At 43.1% G+C, this 22881-nt stretch overlaps 2 protein-coding genes and 1 long non-coding RNA gene across 3 annotated transcripts; all 3 read left to right on the top strand.

Moving 5' to 3' along the window:
* The first annotated feature begins 4838 nt into the window (after positions 1-4838).
* LOC136150018 (uncharacterized) lies at positions 4839-15588 on the top strand. Its single transcript, XR_010659733.1, has 3 exons — positions 4839-5095; positions 8581-8650; positions 13750-15588. It is a non-coding gene; the product is annotated as an uncharacterized lncRNA (long non-coding RNA).
* On the top strand, positions 8662-13246 carry ZNF594 (zinc finger protein 594). Its single transcript, XM_065909629.1, is given in 4 exon segments — positions 8662-8668; positions 9585-9683; positions 9686-10287; positions 10289-13246. Coding segments are annotated over 4 exon segments (2016 nt in total). The 3' UTR covers positions 11597-13246.
* Positions 15589-15666: 78 nt separating the features above from the next.
* ZNF232 (zinc finger protein 232) lies at positions 15667-22392 on the top strand. Its single transcript, XM_065910754.1, is given in 3 exon segments — positions 15667-17535; positions 18670-18911; positions 21289-22392. Coding segments are annotated over 2 exon segments (990 nt in total). The 5' UTR covers positions 15667-17535; positions 18670-18692; the 3' UTR covers positions 22060-22392.
* Positions 22393-22881: the final 489 nt, after the last annotated feature.

Genomic DNA, 22881 nt, shown 5'->3' with positions numbered 1-22881 from the left:
TACAAAAGTCCATCTAGTCAAAGTTATGGTTTTTTTCAGTAATCATGTATGGATGTGAGAGTTGGACCATGAAGAAAGTTGAGCCAAAGAATTGATGCTTTTGAACTGTGGTGTTGGAGAAGACTCTTGAGGGTCCCTTGGATTGCAAGATCAAATCCTAAAGGAAATCAATCCTGAATATTCTTTGGAAGGACTGATGGTGCAGCTGAAACTCCAATACTTTGGCCACCTGATTGATGCAAAGAACCAACTCATTGGAAAAGACCCTGATGCTAGGCAAGACTGAAAGCAGGAGAAGGGGATGACAGAGGATGAGATGGTTGTATGGCATCACCGACTTGATGGACGTGAGTTTGAGCAAGCTCTAGGAGTTTGTGATAGACAGGGAAGCCTGGCCTGCTGCAATCCATGGAGTCCCAGAGTCGTACACAACTGAGCGACTGAACTTAACTGAACTGAAGGTGTCGGAGTTGTTAACAACCATGAGCTAAAGACTACTGCCATCTACTGGTGTATTAAGAAGTCCACATGTTATTTGGGTAAAATGGCCCTTGCTATTAAGAAAAAAAATAATATTTTGCCCAGATTTTGTTTGGAAGTATTCGATAATTCAAACATAAAACTGAAAAATTTACTTAAAGACCTTTTTATAAACTAGATAATTAATGTAGAACTCTTTGTTACATACAAATTATGGCATGTACATCGGAGGATTTTCTTAATATAACTTAGGTAAATTTGTTAACATTTTTCTGAGACCAAACAGCAAAATCAATGGTTAAAACAAATTAACAGATTATTGTCTTAATTTAAAGATATTTTCCTTTCTCTCCTCTTATCTTGCTTCTACTTGGTCTCTGACTGTGTGGATCACAACAAACTGTGGAAAATTCTGAAAGAGATGGGAATACCAGACCACCTGACCTGCCTCTTGAGAAACCTGTATACAGGTCAGGAAGCAACAGTTAGAACTGGACATGGAACAACAGACTGGTTTCCAAATAGGAAAAGGAGTACGTCAAGGCTGTATATTGTCAGCCTGTTTATTTAATTTATATGCAGAGTACATCATGAGAAACGCTAGGCTGGGGGAAGCACAAGCTGGAATCAAGATTGCAAGGAAAAATATCAATAACCTCAGATATGCAGATGACACCACCCTTATGGCAGAAAGTGAAGAAGAACTAAAGAGCCTCTTGATGAAAATGAAAGAGGAGAGTGAAAAAGTTGGCTTAAAGCTCAGCATTCAGAAAATGAAGATCCTGGCATCCGGTCCCGTCACTTCATGGCAAATAGATGGGGAAACAATGCAAACAGGGACAGACTTTATTTTGGGGGGTTCCAAAATCACTGCAGATGGTGACGCAGCCATGAAATTAAAAGACGCTTACTCCTTGGAAGGAAAGTTATAACTAACCTAGACAGCATATTAAGAAGCAGCGACATTACTTTGTCAACAAAGGTCCATCTAGTCAAGGCTATGGTTTTTCCAGTAGTCATGTATGGATGTGAGAGTTGGACTATAAAGAAAGCTGAGTGCCAAAGAATTGATGCTTTTGAACTGTGGTGTTGGAGAAGACTATTAACAGTCCCTTGGACTGCAAGGAGATCCAACCAGACCATCCTAAAGGAGATCAGTCCTGGGTGTTCATTGGAAGAACTGATGTTGAAGCTGAAATTACAATATTTTGGCCACCTGATGTGAAGAGCTGACTCATTTGAAAAGACCCTGATGTTGGGAAAGATTGAGGGCAGGAGAAGAAGGGGACAACAGAGGATGAGATGGTTGGATGGCATCACCAACTCAATGGACATGAGTTTGGGTAAACTCTAGGGGTTGGTGATGGACAGGGAGGCCTGGCGTGCTGCAGTTTATGGGGTCGCAAAGAGTTGGATACGACTGAGAGATTGAAGTGAACTGATTTACATGGTGAGAAATTCCTTAAACTTCACGCAGAAGAGAAAAAAACAGCAGTCCATAGTAACTGCCCCCAAAATATTTGCTCCTTGTAAAGAAAACACAAACATCCATGGCCCTTTTTCAACACCTGTTTTTGTTCACTTTTATATCCTCAATGGCCAGCACTTAAGTTCTGTTCAGTCGCTCAGTTGCGTGACTGAGTCAGTGATGCCATCCAACCATCTCATCCTCTGTTGTCCCCTTATCCTCCTGCCTTCAATCTTGCTCAGAATCAGGGTCTTTTCCAATGAGTCGGTTCTTTGCATCAGGTAGCCAAAGTATTGGAGTTTCAGTTGCACCATCAGTCCTTCCAAAGAATATTTAGGATTGATTTCCTTTAGGATGGTCTGGTTGGATCTCCTTGCAGTCCAAGGGACTCTCAAGAGTCTTCTCCAACACCACAGTTCAAAAGCATCAATTCTTTGGCTCAACTTTCTTCATGGTCCAACTCTCACATCCATACATGATTACTGAAAAAACCATAGCTTTGACTAGATGGACCTTTATAGGTAAAGTAATGTCTCTGATTTTTAATATGCTGTCTAGGTTTGTCACAGCTTTTCTTCCAAGGAGCAAGCGTCTTTTAATTTCATGGCTGCGTCACCATCTGCAGTGATTTTGGACCCCAAAAAATAAAGTCTGTCCCTGTTTGCATTGTTTCCCCATCTATTTGCCATGAAGTGATGGGACCGGATGCCATGATCTTCATTTTTTTAATGTTGAGTTTTAAGCCAGCTTTTTCACTCTCCTCTTTCACTTTCATCAAGAGGCTCTTTAGTTCCTCTTTGCTTTCTGCCATAAGGGTGGTGTCATCTGCATATCTGAGGTTATTGATATTTCTCCCAGCAATCTTGATTCCAGCTTGTTCTTCATCCAGCCCGACATATCACGTGATGTACTCTGTATATAAGTTAAAAAAGCAGGGTGACAATATATAGCCTTGACCTACTCCTTTCCCAATTTGGAACCAGTCCATTGTTCCATGTTAGGTTCTAACTGGACATAAGGGATCTCTTAAGGATAGCAATAAATATTGTGGGAGGAAGGTGGGCAGGGAAGGAGAGAAGATGTAAGGGAGGAAGCAAGGTTGATTGTGCTCACAAGAAGAGAAAGAAGTGTTCACAAAAAGAAGAGATCTTCAGAGTGCCTTCCATCTCTATGATTCTAGAATATTAGTAACTATGACAAGGAAGCCGGTGGTGAATTACAAAGATTTCAAAGGCAACCAAAAGTCACTCCAAAAAAATGGATTCATGCTTCCTTGCCCTTCATCACCAAACAAACAACCCTGCCTTTAAAGATGATTACCAAGGAGTCCCCATTTTTTCAAATACTCACTAAGTCTCCACTATTACGAATCCGGGTAGGGAAAATCCATCAAAACATGAAAATATTCACCCACCAACTTCCAGTTAGTCCCCTTGAAAAAAAACCCTCCCAACTTAATATCCATGACTGTTTCCACCTATCTAGTTAACAACTTGTCCCTTGGGTGATGTAAAGATTTTGCATAATAAAATTAAAATACTGTACAATGAAAATTTATTAGAAAGTAAAATTCAGATCTTCCAACAAAAGAAGGATTTGGACTTTCCTGTTACATACGTTCCAGTAGGGGTAGGTGTATGTGGCTTTCTTGTCCTTCATCGTCCTAACTCTTCAGGGAGAGCCTGCTTGCAGAAAACCTTCACAGACCTCCCTGTGTAGTCAGATCTTTTATAAACACTTAGGGCACCATGTACTCTCCAGAACAGCACTCACTACTGTTAACAGTTTATATTTATTCATTGAATTGGTTAACTAACTCCTCTTGATGACTTTAGGCTCCGTGAGGGGACCTTGGGTTTGCTCAACATTCATTGCATCACCAGTGTTTGGCAGAGAGCAGGCATGACATACACACTTTTAGAGCAAATGAATTCCATAATGAATTCACAGGAGCAGCATGTTAAACCCAGATGAGATCAGAATGCTTTTTGTTCTTTAAAAAAAAGAAGAAAAAAAGTACTAAAAAGCCAAAACAAACCACTCTCAATATGACTTTATATTTCTAAAAAAAAAAAAAAAATAGTAGCTACCATTCTTCCCTCAACCATCCTTTTTCATTCTTCTGGTTTAAGCATATTTTGGTTCTTAAAACAAGAACAAACTAACAAAAAAAACCACACTATTTATGCTTTTAAAAGTAATATAAGAAATACAAGAAAACATTCATGTTTACAACTTCTCTGAAAAAAAGAAGAGTAGAAGACTAGCCCACCAGATTTTAAAACATAGTTAAAAGCTCACTATAACAGTTTATTATCAAAGCAGATAGAAACACATAACAAACAGAAAGTACTTAAAATGCATAACCAAGTACACATGTGAATTTAGTTAATGATAAAGACAGTATTTAAAATCAGTGAGGAAAAGGAGGGTAATCCATTAAATTGGACTCAGAGAGGTTAGGTAATTTGCCCAAAGTCAAACACCCATAAGTGGTAAGTCAACGATTCTCCCTGATTTTCTAATTATCTTTCTCACTCAGAACTCGATCTGTTAAACATTTCGTAACCTTTTTTTCAATCTCCGTACTGCCAAGGCTTTTTTGTTTTTTTCTGCCAAGCCTTTGACAGGGCAATGCAAACAGAAGGCATCAATGAATCAGACCACAAAGGCACGCAGGGAGAAAAAGATTAAAAATTAGAACAAAAGTGTGGTTTTCTGATGAGATCACCCACCCAGACCTACAGGCCGAAGGCAGGCCCGTGGGCAAGTCTAGGACCCCCGGAGGACTTGCGTCTCGGTGGTGGCCTCGCTCGTGTAACGTGGCGCCAGCAGGTGCACCAACCTGCTCGGCGCAGGACCCTCAGGACTCTACTAGCGCGAGGCCAAGCGGACGACACCGAGCCTGCGCAGGGGACCCCAGAGCCGGCGGGAGGTGGCCTGGGGGCGCGCCCGCGGGTTAGCCGGCGCAGCCGGGTCGGCGGCGGGAAAGTGAACGGCAGGCTGCCAGAGCTCGCCGGAAGTGATCGGCCACCGCTGACGCGGTGTCCGGGGTGGTGGCCCTGCGCCCAAGGGAGGAATGCGGGCTGAGCGCTGGTGGCCGTGGAGGGGGCCCCGGTCAAGCGAGAGGCTAGGGGTGGCCTGGAGGTGAGATCCCGCCGCGATCGCAGAACTGGGGGTCCCAGGAAGAGAGTGGGGGAGCAGATCTTCGGAGGAGGGCGCTGAACTCTCTATTTCTCCAAAAAGGGAGAGTCTGGGGCTTCCAGGACCTAGGCGCCCGACGCGCGCGGTCAGGCCTTCTAAGCCCTTGGCCCTCATTTTGGTCTCGGCGCTCCCTGCCCATCTCCAGCTCCCGTCCTCTGCCGCGTCCCCCTTTTACTTTCTGTTCCAGTTCCCTCCTGTGAGTTCTGCAAACCACATCTCTCCCAGGCCCAGAATCAACCCCCAGGCATGAACTGACCTTATTCCTTGTCCAGTGCTGTGCCAAGCGCGTTTGTAGATGTAACTTCAAGTACAAGATCGGGTTTCTACTCTCCAGGAGTAACGAACAGCCCCGTTGGGAAGACTAGACTGAACCACAGGAATGAACTGTATGGTTCAGACACGTTCTAATACCTGATCTAAAATATTCGTACTGTTGGAGCTCAGAGAGGGAGGGACTTGGGCTGGTCTCTTCTTTGTGAAGGTCTGTATATTTTTTAGGTATAGCTTCAAAAGTCATTTTCTTTGGGAAGGCACCCAGCATTGCCATCTCCCACTTTAAACTGTTCATCTTTTTTAGCTTGTTTAGTTAAACAAGGGTCTGTTTCACAAGCACTTAATACCTGGTTTCGTGTCTAAGTCTTCCAGGCCCCTAGGCAGGGACTCTTGTCTTGTGTAGTATCATCTAATGCATGAATATGAATTTAAAGGATTGAAATAATAATAATAAGGATTGAAATAGAAGGTACTAAGGTGAGCCTGAAACAGTGGAAGGTTATTTGTGTAAGTCAGAGATAGTAAAAGTTTGGCCCCTGGGCCAGATTACTCTGTAGACACTTTTTTTTTTCCCTGGCCTCACCCTGCAGCTTGTGGGGATCTTGGTTTCTGACCAGGGATTGAACTCCAGCCACAGCAGTGGAAGTGCCAAGTCCTAACCACTGGACCATCAGGGAGTTCCCTCTAGACAAATTTTCTTGACCCATGCTGTTTGTTTTTACTTGAACTAGTGGCCAACATTTTAAAATCACAAAATTTCTTTCACATCCACTCACTCAAAAGTCTGGGTTTTTAGCATCTCTTGGAAAATCAGATGTGGCCAAACAGGATCCATGTGTCTGCCTGGTACAATTAGCAGGAATTGAGTAGCAGTTCCCTCCTTTAGACTCAGTATAAGATTTTCAGATAGCCAGTCCCCACTAATCATTGTCTCCCAGACACTGAAGCAAAGTACTAGCTGTCATTTACCACCTGGTTTATGTTACTAATTCTGATGAACTGCCTGGCCTTTTGCCACGTTTGATCTTGATATAGGTGAAGGAGAGTAGAAAGAAGCACAAGTAGGAGAGTCATGGGTAGAGGGACAGAATGGGAAGAAACCTAGTGTATGGGAATGTTAGGGAGGATTCAAGAGCATAGGTTTGCTCTTAGGGAATCATAGAGCAGGGCTATTGCTATGGGTTGAATTGTATCCCCCAAAAGGCTATGTTGAGGTCTTAGCCCCCTTTCCTCAGAAGGTGACCATATTTGGAAACAGTGTCATTGCAGATGTAGCTGGTTAAGACAAGGTTATGCTGAAGTAGAATGGGCCCCTACTTCAATATGACCAGTGTCCTTATAAGAAAGAAGATGACCAAATGAAGAGACAGACAGAATGGCGTTAGAAGATGGAGGCATACCCTGGAGTACTGCATCTGCAAAGCAAGGAACACAAGGATTGCCTGCTGTCACCAGAAGCTAGGAGAGAGACCTGGACTAGTTACCCTTAGGAGCCTGCAGGAAGAAGCCGCACAGCCAACACCTTCCTTTCAGACTTCTAACTTTCAGAACTGTAAGAGAATAAATTCCTGTTGTTTTAAGTCACCTGGTTCATGGGACTTTGTCATGGCAGCCCTAGGATATAATTCAGCTCTGAGTCAACAAGAAGCTATTCTTTCCTTTAATGGATGATAGAAGAAATCATGATAGAGTTTTGCTCATTGATGTTAGCCGTGCCTTAGAAAATTATTTCATTTGACAGTGTTCTCAGCACTGATTGGAGCCAGAAAACATGTTTAGAGATTTTACAAGAATCCAAGCATGGAGTGAGAACATTTTGAGTTAAGATGGAGTTGGAGCAGTTTTCAGAATTAGGTAAAATATACAGACAGAAGGGATAGAGAGGGAGAAGTCCAAGATGACTACAGCAGTGCTGCTCAGATTGTAGCAAAGTTAAGGAATCACCTGCATCGTGAGCTGGGTGAGCACAGATTGCTGGGCCCCTCCCCAACTGACTGATTCAGTGGGTCTTGGCAATGCTTCAGAATTTGCATTTTACCAAGCTTCTGGGTAAGGCAGATGTTGCTGCTCTATGGATCACATTTTTGGTTAAACTACTGTGTTTCTGACTTAAAACAGTACAAGCCCCATTAGGGGCTTCTTCACCAGAGTATCCCAGGGCCTAGAACAGTGCCTGGACACTGGAGGCTCACTGTTGGCACATTAAATATTTATTCAATGAAAACTGGTCATTTGGGCAGAAACAGCTGTAAGAAGGGGGAATACATTTAGAAGCAAAATGATGAGTTCATTTTTATGCATTTGATTCTTCTTGACTGTCAGTAAGACACTGGACTGGAGATGAATTGTGAATATAGGCTAGAGTGTAAGTGAGGAGTTGGAGTTTTAGATTTATGATTCATTTTAGACAAAGGTGATCACTGAAGCCAGAGTTGATATGGTCATTGAGATACAGAATATAAAAGGAGAGGACTAGGGGCTGAGCCTTAGTAACACCAACATTTAATGGCTGGAAAAGCTGAAAGGGTAAAGACAATAAAAAAGTAGAGTGGGTGGAGTATCATGCATTATGGAAGCCAATGGAGACAAGAATTTCAGGAATTATTTAGTCAAGCGGAAGGGGGAAGAGAGATAACCTACTATTCACTTATTCAATGATTTTTTTAATAGAGTACCCGCTATGGTCCAGGTAGTGGTCCAACACTGCACAAAATAAAGACCCCCACCCCATGGAGCTTACACTCTTGGGAGGCTTATACTGTAGCGATGTGTGGCTTTCTGTACATTGGGGTAGGTTTTTTGGTTTTTACTTTGCCATGCAGCTTACAGGATCTTGGTTCCTCAACCAGGCCACAGCTGTGAAAGTGCCAAGTCCTAACCACTGGACCGCCAAGGAATTCCCAGGGTGGTTTTGTTTGTTTGTTTTTAATGTGTACAATAACACTTTGGAGTAAGTGATATTTCTCTTATACATTTGCAGAAATGATGGTTGGGGGAGATGAAGAAGCTGGGACTCTAACTTGGCTCTGCTGGCTTCTAAGCCCTGTTCTTTTCAGAACCCTAAGCTGCCTCTAAGTTGTAATCACCAGGGTCACTTTTCTGCTTTAGATACTATTTATATACTGATGATTCCAAAATCTGTATGTCCATTCTAGATTTTCCTCCTGGGTTCCTGACCTGCTGATCCATTGGCTTCTCAGAAGTTTCCTCCAGGATGCCTCACAGGTAAGTCAAATATGACATGTCTGAAGTGGAATTCACCAGCTCCTCCCCCTTACCCCCACTCTTTCACTCCCACTACCCAGTTGGTGTTTTTTTTTTGTTGTTGTTGTAACTTTAAACTTTTTATTTTATATTGGGGTATAGCCGATTAACAATGTTATGGTAGTTTCATGTGAACAGTGAAGGGAGTGAGCCATATATATACATGCATCCATTCGCCCCCAAACCCCTCTCCAGTCCAGTCTGGCACATAACATTGAGCAGAGTTCCATGTGCTATACAATAGGTCTTTGTTGGTTATCCATTTTAAATATAGCAGTGTTAGTGTACCAGTTATTAATATATCATATCTCAACTCCAAATCTATCCTTCTTTGCTTTGCTTATGTTACTAGATCTGAACATCTCCTTTGCCAGCTAGTACAAGACTTATATTTTGTCAACAGAGGTTGCTGGAGGGAAATGCAAGGCCATAGGAAAAGGAAGGAACTTCTCTTGCTGGTGCTGGTGTGCTGTTTATTTATTGGTGTGGTTGCCAGCAGATCAGCTAGGGTGAGTGGCACTCACCCTAGTGGTTGCTTCCTGTGAACCCATTCTGGCCTGGACACAGGGCCCAGCAGGTTCCTACCCCATCAAACAGGCCACTTCCAGCTCCAGACTGCCCACCTCCTCTAGTGAATTCCTCCACCACCCTGCAGGCCACTCCTACACACCAGCTCCAGCCTGCCCTCCAGTAGGTTTCTTCTCCATCAATAGAGTGTGTATTCCTGTGATAGCCACAATCCCTCTGAAAAATGTCTAAATCTCAGTGCCAGCAGGGAAGAGTCTTCTTCTAAGTTCCTTGTTCTTCCCTCTACCTCCCTCTAAGACTTTCTGGTGTAGGAAAGAGGTGAAATTTGTATTTTAAGAATTATAGAATGGTCTGCTTATCATTTCAGATTCTGAGACCAGGAGTAAGATAAAAGATTGGAAGTCAAAGATGGAAATTTCAGGAGAAAAAAATTCAGCAAGCACTGTTTCAGAAAGACTCCAAAGACAATCTGCCAGGAATGTAGGTTATTTGAAATCAATGATCCTGAGGACAGGTTATTGAGGTATTGGGTAAGCTCCTTAGATGATGCAGTGAGACATCCCTCTTCCCAAGAGAGGGGTATCAGGGAAGTGAATGTGATCCCCAAAAAAACCATTGCAGGAGAGAGAGGCCATGGATGTAAGGAAAGAGAAAAATTCCTTTCTGCAGGAGAAAGATCCCACAGATATGAAGTCTGTGGTCAGAGCTTCAAACAGAAGTCAGAAATAACTGAACAGCAGAAAATTAATAATGTAAAGAAAACCTATGAATATAAGGAATGTGGAAAAACTTTCAATCGAAGCTCAAACCTGATTATACATCAGAGAATTCATACAGAAAAGAAACCATATGTATGTAGTGAATGTGGAAAAGACTTTAATCAAAGTTCAAATCTTATTATACATCAGAGAATTCATACAGGAAAGAAACCTTATATATGTCATGAATGTGGAAGAGACTTCAATCAGAGCTCCAACCTGGTTCGACATAAGAGAATTCATAATGGTGAGAATCCCTATGAATGTAAAGAGTGTGGGAACACCTTCAAGGGGAGCTCAAGCTTTGTCCTGCAACCAGAGAATTCACACTGGAGAAAAGCCATATGTATGCAATGAATGTGGGAAGGCCTTCAATCAAAGCTCAGATCTTATTATTCATCACAGAACTCACACTGGATAGAAACCGTATGAATGTTATGAATGTGGACAGACTTTCAGTTAAAGCTCACACCTGGTCGCACATCAGAGAATTCATACTGTAGAGAAACCCTTCAAGTGCAGCAACTGTGAAAAGACCTTAAGGCAGCGCTCCCGCCTCACTGAACACCAGAGACTCCACAGTGGGGAGAGACTCCATGAATGTTGCAAATGTGGGAAATCCTTCAGTGGATGCACGGCCTTTCTGAAACATCAGAGGCTACACACTGGAAAGGAACTTGAACGTGAAAAAACCTGTACTTCTAACTTGGATCTTATCCAACAACAGAGAATACACAGGGAAGAAAAATCTCATGAATGTACTAAGTGTGGAAAATCTTTCCGGGGAAGTTCAGATCTAATTCGGCATTGAATAACTCACACTGGAGAGAAAACCTATGAATGCAGTGAATGTGGGAAAGCCTTTAGCCAGAGGTTGCACCTTATGACACATCAGAAAATTCACACTGGAGAGAAACCCTATCAGTGCAATGAATGTGGGAAAGCCTTCCGGCAACATTTGCTCCTCATCCAGCATCACAGAATCCACAGTGGCGAGAAACCTTATGAATGTAAGGAATGCAGAAAAACCTTCATCTGGCGCACAGCTTTTCTCAAGCATCAGAGACTTCATACTGGAGAGAAACTTAAGGAAGTTGGGAAAACATTCAGTAAGGAAAAATTACTTAGAGAAGAGCAGAGAATTCACCAAGAAGAGAAAGCTTATCAGTGCAGTCAGTGTGGTAGAACTTTTTGAGGCAGCTCAGACCTCACCTGACATCAGGTAACTCACTCAGGAGAGAAACCCTATGAATGTAAGGAATGTGGGAAAACTTTCAATCAGAGCTCAGACCTTATGAAACATCGCAGAATTCATAGTGTAGAAAAACCTTATGTGTGCAATAAATGTGGGAAATCTTTTAGGGACAGCTCAGATCTCATTAAACACCACCGTGTTCACACTGGCAAGAAACCTTATGAATGCCCTGAGTGTGAGAAGGCCTTCTGCCAGAACTCACACCTTGTTAGTCACCAAAGAATTCACACTGGAGAGAAAGCCTTTGAATGTAGCCACTGTGGGAAGGCCTTCAGCAGGCACACAGCTTTTCTTGATCATCAGAAACTTCACATTGAAAAGGAGCTTGGGGAACACAAGAGTGTCCTTAAATATGACTTACTCTAAAAGGAAACAGAAACCTAATGAATGTAGAAAAAGCTTGATGGAGACCACATCTTATTGCACAGTAAAGGGTTTTTATTGCTGAAAACCATTTGAAAGTAGGAAAACATTCGAAGAGCCCTAATGGATGGAAAACATGTAAGAGTAATGTGGGCAAGCACTTGGACAAAATCACCTTTTCTCTGCTTCAGATCTGAAACTGGCATACAATCCAGAGGATACAATTACTTGAGAATGTTTCAGGGAACTTCCACTGTTGTTAACATCATTAGAAATCACTTTGCCAACAACCCCCGAACTAACTTCTTCATGGAAGGAGCCATTTCAATTTTGACTACCTAATCTAGTGACAAGCATAAATCTACTTTAAGTACTTTAGAGTGATTAAATCTCTCTGGGATGAGTTCTTCCTGTTAGATATATATTTTATACATATTCCCTTTTTATCTCCTTATAAAATATGCTTATCCATATGTGATAATACTAATTAGAATGAACCATTAATTGAGAGGAAACAAAAACTAATAGAAATGACTTGACAACAGGAAAACTGAAGGCCAGGATACAAGAGCCAAGTGAAGTGTTCCCCAGAGAAAGAATGATAATGACTAGTAGTATCAGGAAATGAAAGAGCAAAGGGAAGGACAGTGTGTATTGGAAATAGGACTAGACTGAGTGCCAGGGCAGGGCATTTAGGTGACCTGAGTTGGTAGAAATTAAAGCAACAACTTTGAAGGGTGAAGTGATTAGAGGAGAGTGGTTTTGTCTTGAACCAGAGCTTTGTAATTATTTGAGAATTGGAGACTCTAAGCAGAACTCTGAAAGAGAACAGTCATCTTTAATCTGAAAACTGATATTGGTAATTAGGTCCTGCCTATCTGCGCAGTCAAGCACAGTTGTCATATATTTCTTGTATCATGAACTACTGGTAGATTGTATATGAACTTACCCGTATCAGCAGACAAGAAAGTTACCGAATGGGACAATGTAAGGTGAGAATTTCAGCCTATATCTTTCCTCAGTGGGAATAGCTTGTGAGACGCACAGAGGGGATCAGTGGTTCTCAACCAGGGTGATTTTTGCTTCCCAGAGGGCATTAGGCAATGTCCCAGAGACATTTTGGTTGTCACATCTGGGAAGGAAATATTGGCATCTAAAAAGCAGTAATGTTGTTAAATATGTTACAATACACAGCTCGCTCTACCTCCAAAAAAGAATTATCTGACCCTAAATGTCAACAGCGCCCTGGTTGAGAAGCCCTGCCCTTGGATATTTAGAACACCAGTCACCAGGGGCCATTTAAGGAAGCATTTCTGTGTGATATGGGTAGTGGCAGTGCATCCCAAATGGGAACCCAGAGTCTGATAGAAAACTAGTTTGATGAACTATTTCAGAAGAAGCAGTGTGGTGTAATGGAGGGGACGCAGATGTGGGTTTGAATCCCAGTAGGACATGTTGGCCTCAGGACCTGGAACAAATTATGTAACCCTTCTGATCTTTCTTTTCCTCACTAATAAAATGGTGTTAAAATAATCTACCTCCTGGTGTAATTGTGAGCTTTAAATGAGAAAACTGAAATCTACTGTTGACACACAGAAGGGCATCTAGAGCTTTAACCACTTCTAAACAGAAGATGAAGTATTTACAAGCAAAATAAAAGATGTGTAAGAATAGTCTGCTGTGTTGTGGCTGGTATAAAGAAGATGACCCCTTAAAGTTCAAAGCACTGGGGCCTAGGGCTCCTCCACAAGGGCATCCTAAACAGTAGTGGGATGTCTCAAAGTGGAGAAGCCCATCCACACCATCCCTGAAAGCTGGCTGCTGGGGAATCCCCTGGAAGTCCAGTGGTTAAGACTCAGTTCTTTCACTGCCTTGGGCTCGGGTTCGATCCCTGATCCCCACAAGCCACATGGTGCAGCCAAAAACTCTCTTCCTCATGCCATTGAGGTCCCTCTCCCAACACACTCAAATCTACCAAACACACTAGTGACATTGGTCATTAAATCTACTCCTTATTTAGCTTCTTTTCTTCAACTCATTTCCTCACTGAAGCAGGATGGGTTTGAATGTAGCAGTTGAGAATGTTGAAAATAGAACTGGTAAATATGCTGATGTCTCTTGGCTGCAGCTACAGTACAAATCATTTCTCATTTCAGTTTCTGAATCTCTGATGAAATAAAGATTTGGAAAAACTTTCTTCCTATGTCTGAAGTTGAGAAGATTAGAAGACCTAAAATTCTGGTCAGCCATGTGCATGAGTTAAGCCTATTGTGAAGAAGACCTTAAACAACTGGGGACAAATTTGGAAGGACTGGTTTGTCTGTCTCTGGAGTTTTATTAGAATCTTGGGTATAATGATTTCTCCTGATTACCTCCGAAGGGTATCCATGCATTTTTTGGATGTGTGATCAAGGAGACTGTACCCACCCACCCACTCACCCCCAGTGTGCTTTCTTTCCTTTTAGCATAAAGAATCTCTGGATTAAATCTGGCAGCACCTTGAGATCCTGAGGGTGAAAGTGAACAAGGCTTCTCTGAGCCTTGGTCTTCCATTACTGTTCTAGTTGTCATGGAACTGTTCACCTTTTTAATCCATGATGTACACCACTACTTGGTTTTCTTCAAATACTGCTTTTATCATCTCACACACAAACAAATGCAAACTCACATTCAAAAAGGAGCCAGTGGCTGCCCGTTTTACTAAAGTGAAAGTTCTTGGCTTGGCATTTAATATGCTCTCTCATACTGACTTCTCTCACTTCATGAAAGCTTCCAGTTTGAGGCCTGGTCTAATTACTGTCCCTAAACAGCTAATGCGTTGTCCTAACTCTTATCTCAGGTTGTCTTGATCCCCTGCAGCTTTCAGAGTCCCTATCATTTAAAATAACCTTTTTCTTTAAACATGGACATGTCTGACAGGTTCTGATGAACACACACTCAATTCTTTAAAGAAAAATGGCTTGGCACTTTTTCCCCCACATTGTTCATTGTAAGAAAAATTCAAGCACTGAAGCCTGGCTTGTTGGAATGAACAAACCAAAGTCCTTTGTTTCTCCGGCCTCAGAGCTTACAAGAAGCCATTATTACACTATAAATCGTTTATGTATATTCTCTTGTTTTCTTTACACTTCCTACACATTTAGCTTTTTGAAAGCAGGGAGCTATGTTTTTGTATACCCTCACCTGTAGCCCAGACCTAGATTTACATATATAATTTTTTTCAATAAATGTTTGAATGAACGTGCATGTTTATAATTTTCTAGTTTTGTGATGGTTGTTGAAAACTATAGTCATCACAAGAGCATAGTATGTGTAATTTCCTTTCTTTTCTTTCCACTCTAGATATAGCCATAAACTAGTCAGTATAGGAAAAATGCAGGTTAAATTATATTTTGCTTGGTCAAAGTATCTGTTTTGAATTGGTGGCTGGTTTCTAGTGAAGTGTTTTGTAGGGAGGGGAGGGTGGCAGGTTTGGCCACACCTCACTGAGCTAGTGGAATCTTAGTTTCCCCCACCAGGGATGGCATTCGGTTCAGGCCGTGAAAGCACCAGAGTCCGAACCATTAAACCACCAGAGAATTCCCCCTAGTTAAGTATTTTAGTGATTCCCATTTGAAATGTTTGCCAGAATGGTACTTCACATTATATCAAAATAATTGCTCTTAGCATTTTCCTGAGATCTTGTACCCCCAGAATCGGGTTGTTTTATACACATCTGGCTGGTGCACACAATTTTGGTAATTTATATTTTGCTAAAAGATCATTTCATCTAGATTTTTCAATATCCTACCCTAAAGCTGAGTGAAATGGTCTCTAATTATTTTCATCTCTTCTGATTCTGCTGTTATGTTTTGTTTCTCATTCCAATTCTTAATTTTTCTTGCTCTTAATCAGGCTGTAAATAAGTTTATCTATTTTGCTGCTCTTTTCAAGGAAATTAGCATTTGAATTTATCCCTTCTACTATTTTTAAATTTGTTTTTTATCTTTACTGATTCACTCTTCTTTGCTTCTTTAGGTTTATTTCACTATGCTTTTAAAGTTTCTTAAGGTGAGTTTTAAATTGTTTTATATCTGTTTTCATTAACAGGGGATATAGTTGTTGTTATTCTTCAGTTGCTCAGTTGTGTCCGACTCATTGCAACCCCATGGACTGCAGCACACAAGGCTTCCTTGTCCTTCACTATCGCCCGGAGCTTGCTCAAATTCATGTACATTGAGTTGGTGATGCCATCCAACCATCTCGTCCTCTGTCATTCCCTTCTGCTTCCAGCCTTCAATCTTTCCCAGTGTCAAAGTCTTTTCTAGTGAGTCGGCTCTTCGCATCAGGTGGCCAAAGTATTGGAGCTTCAGCATCAGTTCTTCAATGAATATTCAGGACTGATTTCCTTTAGGATTGACTGGTTTGATCTTGCTGTCCAAGGGACTGTCAAGAGTCTTCTCCAACACCACAGTTCAAAAGCATCAGTTCTTTGGTGCTCAGCCTTCTTTATGGTCCAACTCTCATATCCATACATGACTACTGGATGAACCATAGCTTTGACTAGACGGACCTTTGTTGGCAAAGTGATATCTCTGCTTTTTAATACTCTGTCTAGGTTGGTCATAACTTTTCTTCCAAAAAGCAAGTGTCTTTTAATTTCATGGTTGCAGTCACCATCTACAGTGATTTTATGGCGTACATTTTCAAGTATGGCTGTTGCTAAGTCCCATAGATTTTACCATGAAGTGTTCTCTTTATTGCCTTATAGGTGCTTTGTAATTTTGCTTTTGATTTCCTTTTTGATCCAGTTGGATTCTTTTCTTTCTAGGATTCATACTAGTTTGCTCATTCTGTTTTTTCCCATGTTAATTTGGATGCTCTACTGTTCTTTTCCATTCTCATAATGGTTACCTTTCCTTCCCGAGAACTCATAATCAGACACATGTTTGTTATTATTGAGAAAGCAGATAGCAGTAATTTCCTCTATCAACAAGTCCTTTTCCCCCATCCCAATTAACTACATCCTTAGATTTCGTTTTTCTTCTCACCAGAAATTGTTTTTATTTACTGATGGACATGCATAGGCCTTTTCAAACTGTTCATGGGGTGACAAACCTAGACAGCATATTAAATAGCGGAGACATCACTTTGCTGACAAAGGTCTGTATAGTCAAAGCTATGGTTTTTCCAATAGTCATGTCTGGATGTGAGAGTTGGACCAGAAAGAAGGCTGAGCCCCGAAGAACTGATGCTTTTGAACTGTGGTGCTGGAGAAGGCTCTTGAGAGTCCCTTGGACAGCAAGGATATCAAACCAGCCAATCCTAAAGGAAATCAACCCTGAATATTCATCAAAGTACTGCTGCTGAAGCTGAAGCTCCAACACTTTGGCCACCTGATGCAAAGAGCTAACTCATTGGAAAAGATCCTGATGCTGGGAAAGATTGAAGGCAAAAGAAGAGGGTGACAGAGGATGAGATAGGCATCATCGACTCATCAGTGGACATGAGTTTGAGCAAACTCTGGGAGATAGTGAAGGACAGGGAAGCCTGGCGTGCTGCAATCCATGGGATCGCAAAAAGTCGGACAGGACTGAGCAACTGAATAACAACAACACTTTCTCCTTAAGGGTAACTTCTTTTTCCAGCTGTGACCCTCTAATCAGGTCTGGGAAGATGTAAGTAGAAGACAGAAGGTAGAGGAGGAAAGGCTGCAAAGAGGCCACGCACAGGTAGAACTTCCCGGCCATTTCTGTCATCTTGGGCAGGACCCTGGAGGCACAACTGAACAGAGAAGCAAGGCACGCCAGCCTTTAGGTTAAAAGTTCGGCCCACACCTGCCCCAACCGCTCCAGGACTGCAATTCCCAGAGCCCTCCGCCACAGGGGAGGCCTTGGGTGCGCAGGCGCACACCTGCCCTCCCTGGTCAGCTGGAAGCGCGAGCTGTGCAAAAGTGGCTACGTGTAAGCTCCGAGTCCTCTAAGGTGAAGCTTAGCGGGCGGCCCTCAGGGTGTAGCCCGCTGGCCCGCTCTGCTGTGGCCGGTCCAGGAAGGCAGCAGCGGTTTCTGCAGTGAGCACACCCCGCGGGCAGCCCTTTGAGGAGCCGAGGACAGATTGCGCGCCTTTGCACGGGAAGGGGTCCAGGTCCCCACTGTTCGTGGAGGGCGGGGGCTGGCCTGGTGCCCTTCTTCTCTGGAGAGTCCAGGGCTTAAAGTGAAGGATGGGGAATTGTAACTGGCCAGGCGGTCAGGCGGACCCCGTACCCAGTGCCGTGCGCAGGAATTCAACTGGGAACACTGGCAACCGGGGCATGACCCTGAGACACAGGCTTCTGCGCTCATCTTCTGCGCCTCCCTCCTGCGTAGCCAGTGGCCCCTGTTTGTATGCCTTTAATGGCCTCTGGGTGCCGTCCACCTCTTTCCCTTTAGATTTTCCTGACGCTGGACACCTTACCGAGACCAAGTCTTGCCCAATAGCTGCCTCTTAACAGGACCCTGCTACAGATCCTGGGCGTTTGAATAAGATTGCCTTAGAAAAAATTTAAATTGTTCTTTTGTTGTGGCCACTACCGAAATCTTAGGAAGAGGGAAGGAGCCATCTGGCAGGAGGCTCCACTCCAACACCTCTGAGAGTCAATAACTGAAAACAGGCAAGTCACCTTGCCCTGAAAGCTGCTCAGCTCCGAGTTCTGGAAACGGTTTTTGCTTCAAACTTGTTTCCTCCCATGAGATTCCAGAACAGTCCCCTCTCCCCAACCCTCCCCCCCCCCCCCATGCTCTTTTCTCCTGCTATAGCCTTTATCAAGTTGTAACATGTAGTGTAGAAAACACTTTATGTATCTGTCTACCAGACTTTCTCAAAGGCAGTGACACTAGAATAGGAATCTGAGGAGGGATGGAGAAGGAAAGACTAAAGGATATAGTACAGGGTCTTGCTAGGTGCTGAGTGTGTATTTAATGAATGGAAAAAAAAAAAAAAGTTCTGCTTATATTACAGCGTGCCCCTGAAAGACTCTGGTTGGTGTGGGTTCTCTCCAGAGCCAATCCAAGATAGGGTGGCTGTATCACTAGCAGCAGCTAAAACTCTGGCCCTTCTAGGTACACGGGATCAAGAAAAGGTTATGATGATGGAGCCAAAGGAAGAGAAACAGACTTGGGAATGTGAGACCAGACTACATGGGAACCACTCTCCCAGTCAAGACATCTTCTGCCAGCGCTTTGGGCAGCTCTGTTACCAACAGGCTCCTGGTTCCCGGGAGGCCCTGAGCCGACTAAGGGTCCTCTGCTGTGAGAGGCTGAGGTCTGAGAGTTACAGCAAGGAGCAGATCCTAGAGTTACTGGTATGAGCAGATCCTAGAATTCCTGACCATCCTGCCCAAGGAACTCCAATCCTGGGCGTGGGGACATCACCCTAAGAGTGGAGAGAAGGCTGTGACTGTGCTCGAGGATTTAGAGAAAGGACTTGATGAACCAGGACCCCAGGTGGAAAGGGGAACATATGATCTGTTGTGGGAACCAGATCAGTGACCTTCCAGCCTGACAGAGGGGCAGTAGTAGGGGGAGTTGCCAAGTTCAAAACTGTTTGGGGCCAAGTAGAACACTGAGTGTGTGTTTCTGTCTTTTCTGCCTTCAAGCCCTGAATGAGACTCTAGCTCTTCTTCCTGCCCCTGTGCTGTGAGGAGGCTCTCTAAAGTCTCCTTTGGTCCCACAGAAACCAAGTGGTACCTGATCACCCCCAGGTCCCAGGCCTTGCATGTGGACCTGCATGGGAAGAGCGATGGGAGAAGGCAGCTCTGGGAGCAGCCCGGGAGAAACCAAGCTTCCAGCTGCAGCCTATGGAGCCCTGGCCCTTCCCAGAGAGTGCTGAGTAGCAGGATTCTGTGGGGAGGGAGGGAAGGGGGAGGGAGTATATAGGGCACAGAGCAGGAGCTCAGAAGCTGTCATCATCCTGGCCTTACTGTTCTTATCACTTAGGTGAGAGATGTCATCACCCACAAAATTAGGAATAATGATACCCTACCTTATGTAGTAGCTCTAAGGATTAAATTTCTAGTGTATCTGGCTATAAAACCTCACCAGCATCTCTTGGTTTAGAGAGCCCTAAGTGTATGCATGCTCAGTCATGTCCGACTCTTTGTGACCCTATGGACTGCAGCCCACCAGGCTCCTCTGTACATGGGATTTTCCAAGCAAGAATACTGGAGTGGGCTGCCATCTCCTTTTCTAGAGGTCTTCCCAACCTAAGGATCAAACCCGCATCTCCCATGTCTCCCACTCTGCAGGTGGATTATTTACTGCTGAGCCACTGGGGAAGCCCTGAGAGCCCTGAAGCAGGACCAGAAAATACTTCATTCACTTTTGGCCTCATCATTTTCATTGCCCTGAGCTATAGGCCAGCCTGGAAATCTTTACTCTTTGAACTTTTTCATGGCTCCCAAAACACACTTTGTAATCTATAAGGCATTCCATATGAGACACAGCCTGTCATTACCTTTCTCTACCATGTACTTTCCATCTAAAAGCCCCATGTGAAACTCTCTTTTGTCTACACTTCTGCCCTTCAGATTTACCACAAGAACTTCCTCCCCAGCTTCCATCTATCCCCATAAAGATCCTCTCCTCTCTGTCTATGGCTGACCCTAGACTGAGAGCCTCAGGACCATGCACTGTCCTTGCTGAGCACTGTATAACCTCATAAACCATTGAAAACGTGACATGAATATGTTGCTAATCAAGATTCTATTTAACACTTGGTTTTACACCATAACTCCACTACCACAAGACAGAAGCATCTGAAAATTCAAATTCTTATTAGCAAAACAGGAAAAACAAAAAACAGATTAATCTTAGTGTCTATTCCAAACTTTCTTGCAGAGCTTTCCTTGTCTCCTTTACCTCTGTTTCATAAGACTCTCTTCAGAGCTAACTACTGTTTGATTTTTTTTTCCTAGTAAGCATGTTTCATATTTCTTTAACCACAAGCATTTAACCTGGAAAAAAGATGTATTTTTTAAGTTTGTCATTACCTTATAGCCATTGCTGTTTGTCGTTTTTTGATTATAGAAAGCATTACAGACAATTAAAACCACAAAGTGTTACAGACCTTTTAAAGATGAAAAGGCAAAGCATTTGTCTCTTTTTTTAAAGAGCAGGTCAAAGGGAAAGGCCGAGAGCACCAAGCAGGCAGTCATCCCTTCAGTAAAGAACCAACCGGTTGGGGACCCTTTTCTGTGACTAAAGATTGGAGGAGCAAGGGTTGACTGGGAAGATGTGAAGGTCACAAAGTCAGAGGGGCAGGGTCTTTGCACCTTTAGGAACATCCTTTTCCATCACCCTGTGATTCTCATTTTTCCTTTTCTATACAACATCAGTTAACCACTCCCTAGTTTCTTGAAAATATTAACTTTTTCTCATATTTTTAAAGAGTAAATAAATCCTAAAAAGATCCTGCCTTGAAATTTATTTTATTTTTCAAATAACATTTTTGCAGTGTTCCATAAATTAAAAAATTAGGGGAAAAAAAAAAACAGATGAGGAGAAGGGACGAGAAAAAAAAGGAGAAGCTTCCCGTACACAGTCCCATTACCAAGAGGTGACCTCATATTTAAGTGACTGTCCTTCTGAATTCTGTCGCATGTATATTGAATATTTTTTAAGCTTTTATTTTCATGCCAGAAATCCTAATCTGAGTGTCATTTCTCTGTACACTCAAAACAGGCCTATCTGCAGTTTCCATCAAACGTTGCAGAAGATGATGCAGAGACCAAGGACAAAGGGTCATTGCCACAACCACCCATTACTGAAGTGGAATCACAGGTGCTCAGAGAAAAACTCACCACCAGCACTACTACCTTTGAAGCTGCCTCTGAAGGCGAGGGCCCTTTAGAGCAGCAGCAGAGAAATCTTAAAAGGGAGAGACTGAGGGAATCCCCCACTTAGGGGAAAAGCTTCAGACAGATGATTGTAACCCATAAGAAAACTCCCACAGGGAAGAAAGACCATAAATGCAGTGAACGTGGTAAAGCCTTCATTTATAACTCACACCTTATCATCTACCAGAGAATTCATTCTGGAGAGAAAACCTATAAGTACAGTGACTGTGGGAAAATGTTCAACCAGAGTTCAAACCTCATTCAGCATCAGAGAATTCATACAAGAGAGAAACCCTTCAAGTGCTATGCCTGTGGGAAGTCCTTCAGGTGGAGTGCTCATCTTCTTCAGCATCAGAGGATTCACTGGGGGGAGAAGCCCTACAAGTGTAATGAGTGTGGGAAAGCCTTCAGTCAAAGCTCCTGTCTAAGTCAGCGTCTGAGAATCCACAGTGGAGAGAAACCTGTCATCTGTAAAGAATGTGGGAAAGCCTACAGATGGAGTTCCAAGCTTAACAGACACCAAAGAGTTCATGCCAGAGAAGAGGCTTCCACATGGCAGTCCATGTGGGTGAGAAAGTCTCCAGGCAGAGTTGTACTTTTGTCTAATCAGTGTTAGGACTAGATTCCATAAAAGTTATAAGTGCCCTAAGGTTTTTCCTGTGTCTTTCTTGATTTAGGAAAAACTGTTATCTAGTCCTACTACCTGCAGGTCATCATTTCACATCCTCTGTTTGAGATGACTGTATCAACTAGCATACCTTTGGCTTCAAGTAACAGTCAACATGCCAACTTCATTAGAGTTCTGGGTCTGGCACAGAGTTGCTGTGCAGGTAATGGCCATCCTATATTAGTATTCTTATGAATGGGTCTTTGGTCCTGGCCCTTCCTCAGCCCCACAGTAAACTGCCTATTGGGACAGGGTCCCATCTACAACTGTCCAACCATGAGACAGAAACCACACTTGTTATTTGAGCAGGGAAAGTTTAATATAAAGAAGTATTAACTAGCCAAGGGGAATGATCTATTAAAGGAGATAAAGAGATCTTAAGAATATAGGACCAGGAGCATGGGGAACAGCTATTACCTCTAGGGAGAGCCACACACAAATAGCCCAGGACTATGGACTGGTGTGGCTGCTCTAGTGGTGCCTGAGAGCTGGTCTGTAGAGGCATGCAACAGCCAGTTGGCACCTTTTCACCAGCCTGCATTGAGGTTGGTGATGATGGGAGTTTACTGTGGAAGTCAGGGCTTTATAAAAAAACAGTTGTTAAATATTGACCAACATGACACTGGCTGGTAAGGTTCATCAAGGTGATACAGGCCAGGGCAGGAAGCCACTGGTTGAGGTACCCGCAAACTCACCAGAGGACGGGTGCCACATGGTAAGGACAAGAAGGGAAAACTACCAGGACCAGAAGCCCCTTCCTCTTTGCTTTGT

This window comes from Muntiacus reevesi, chromosome 18 (genome assembly GCF_963930625.1).
Source record: "Muntiacus reevesi chromosome 18, mMunRee1.1, whole genome shotgun sequence".
NCBI classification, from domain to species: domain Eukaryota; kingdom Metazoa; phylum Chordata; class Mammalia; order Artiodactyla; family Cervidae; genus Muntiacus; species Muntiacus reevesi.
The sequence above is the reverse complement of the archived record's forward strand: the minus strand, read 5'-3'. Positions and strand labels throughout refer to the sequence as shown.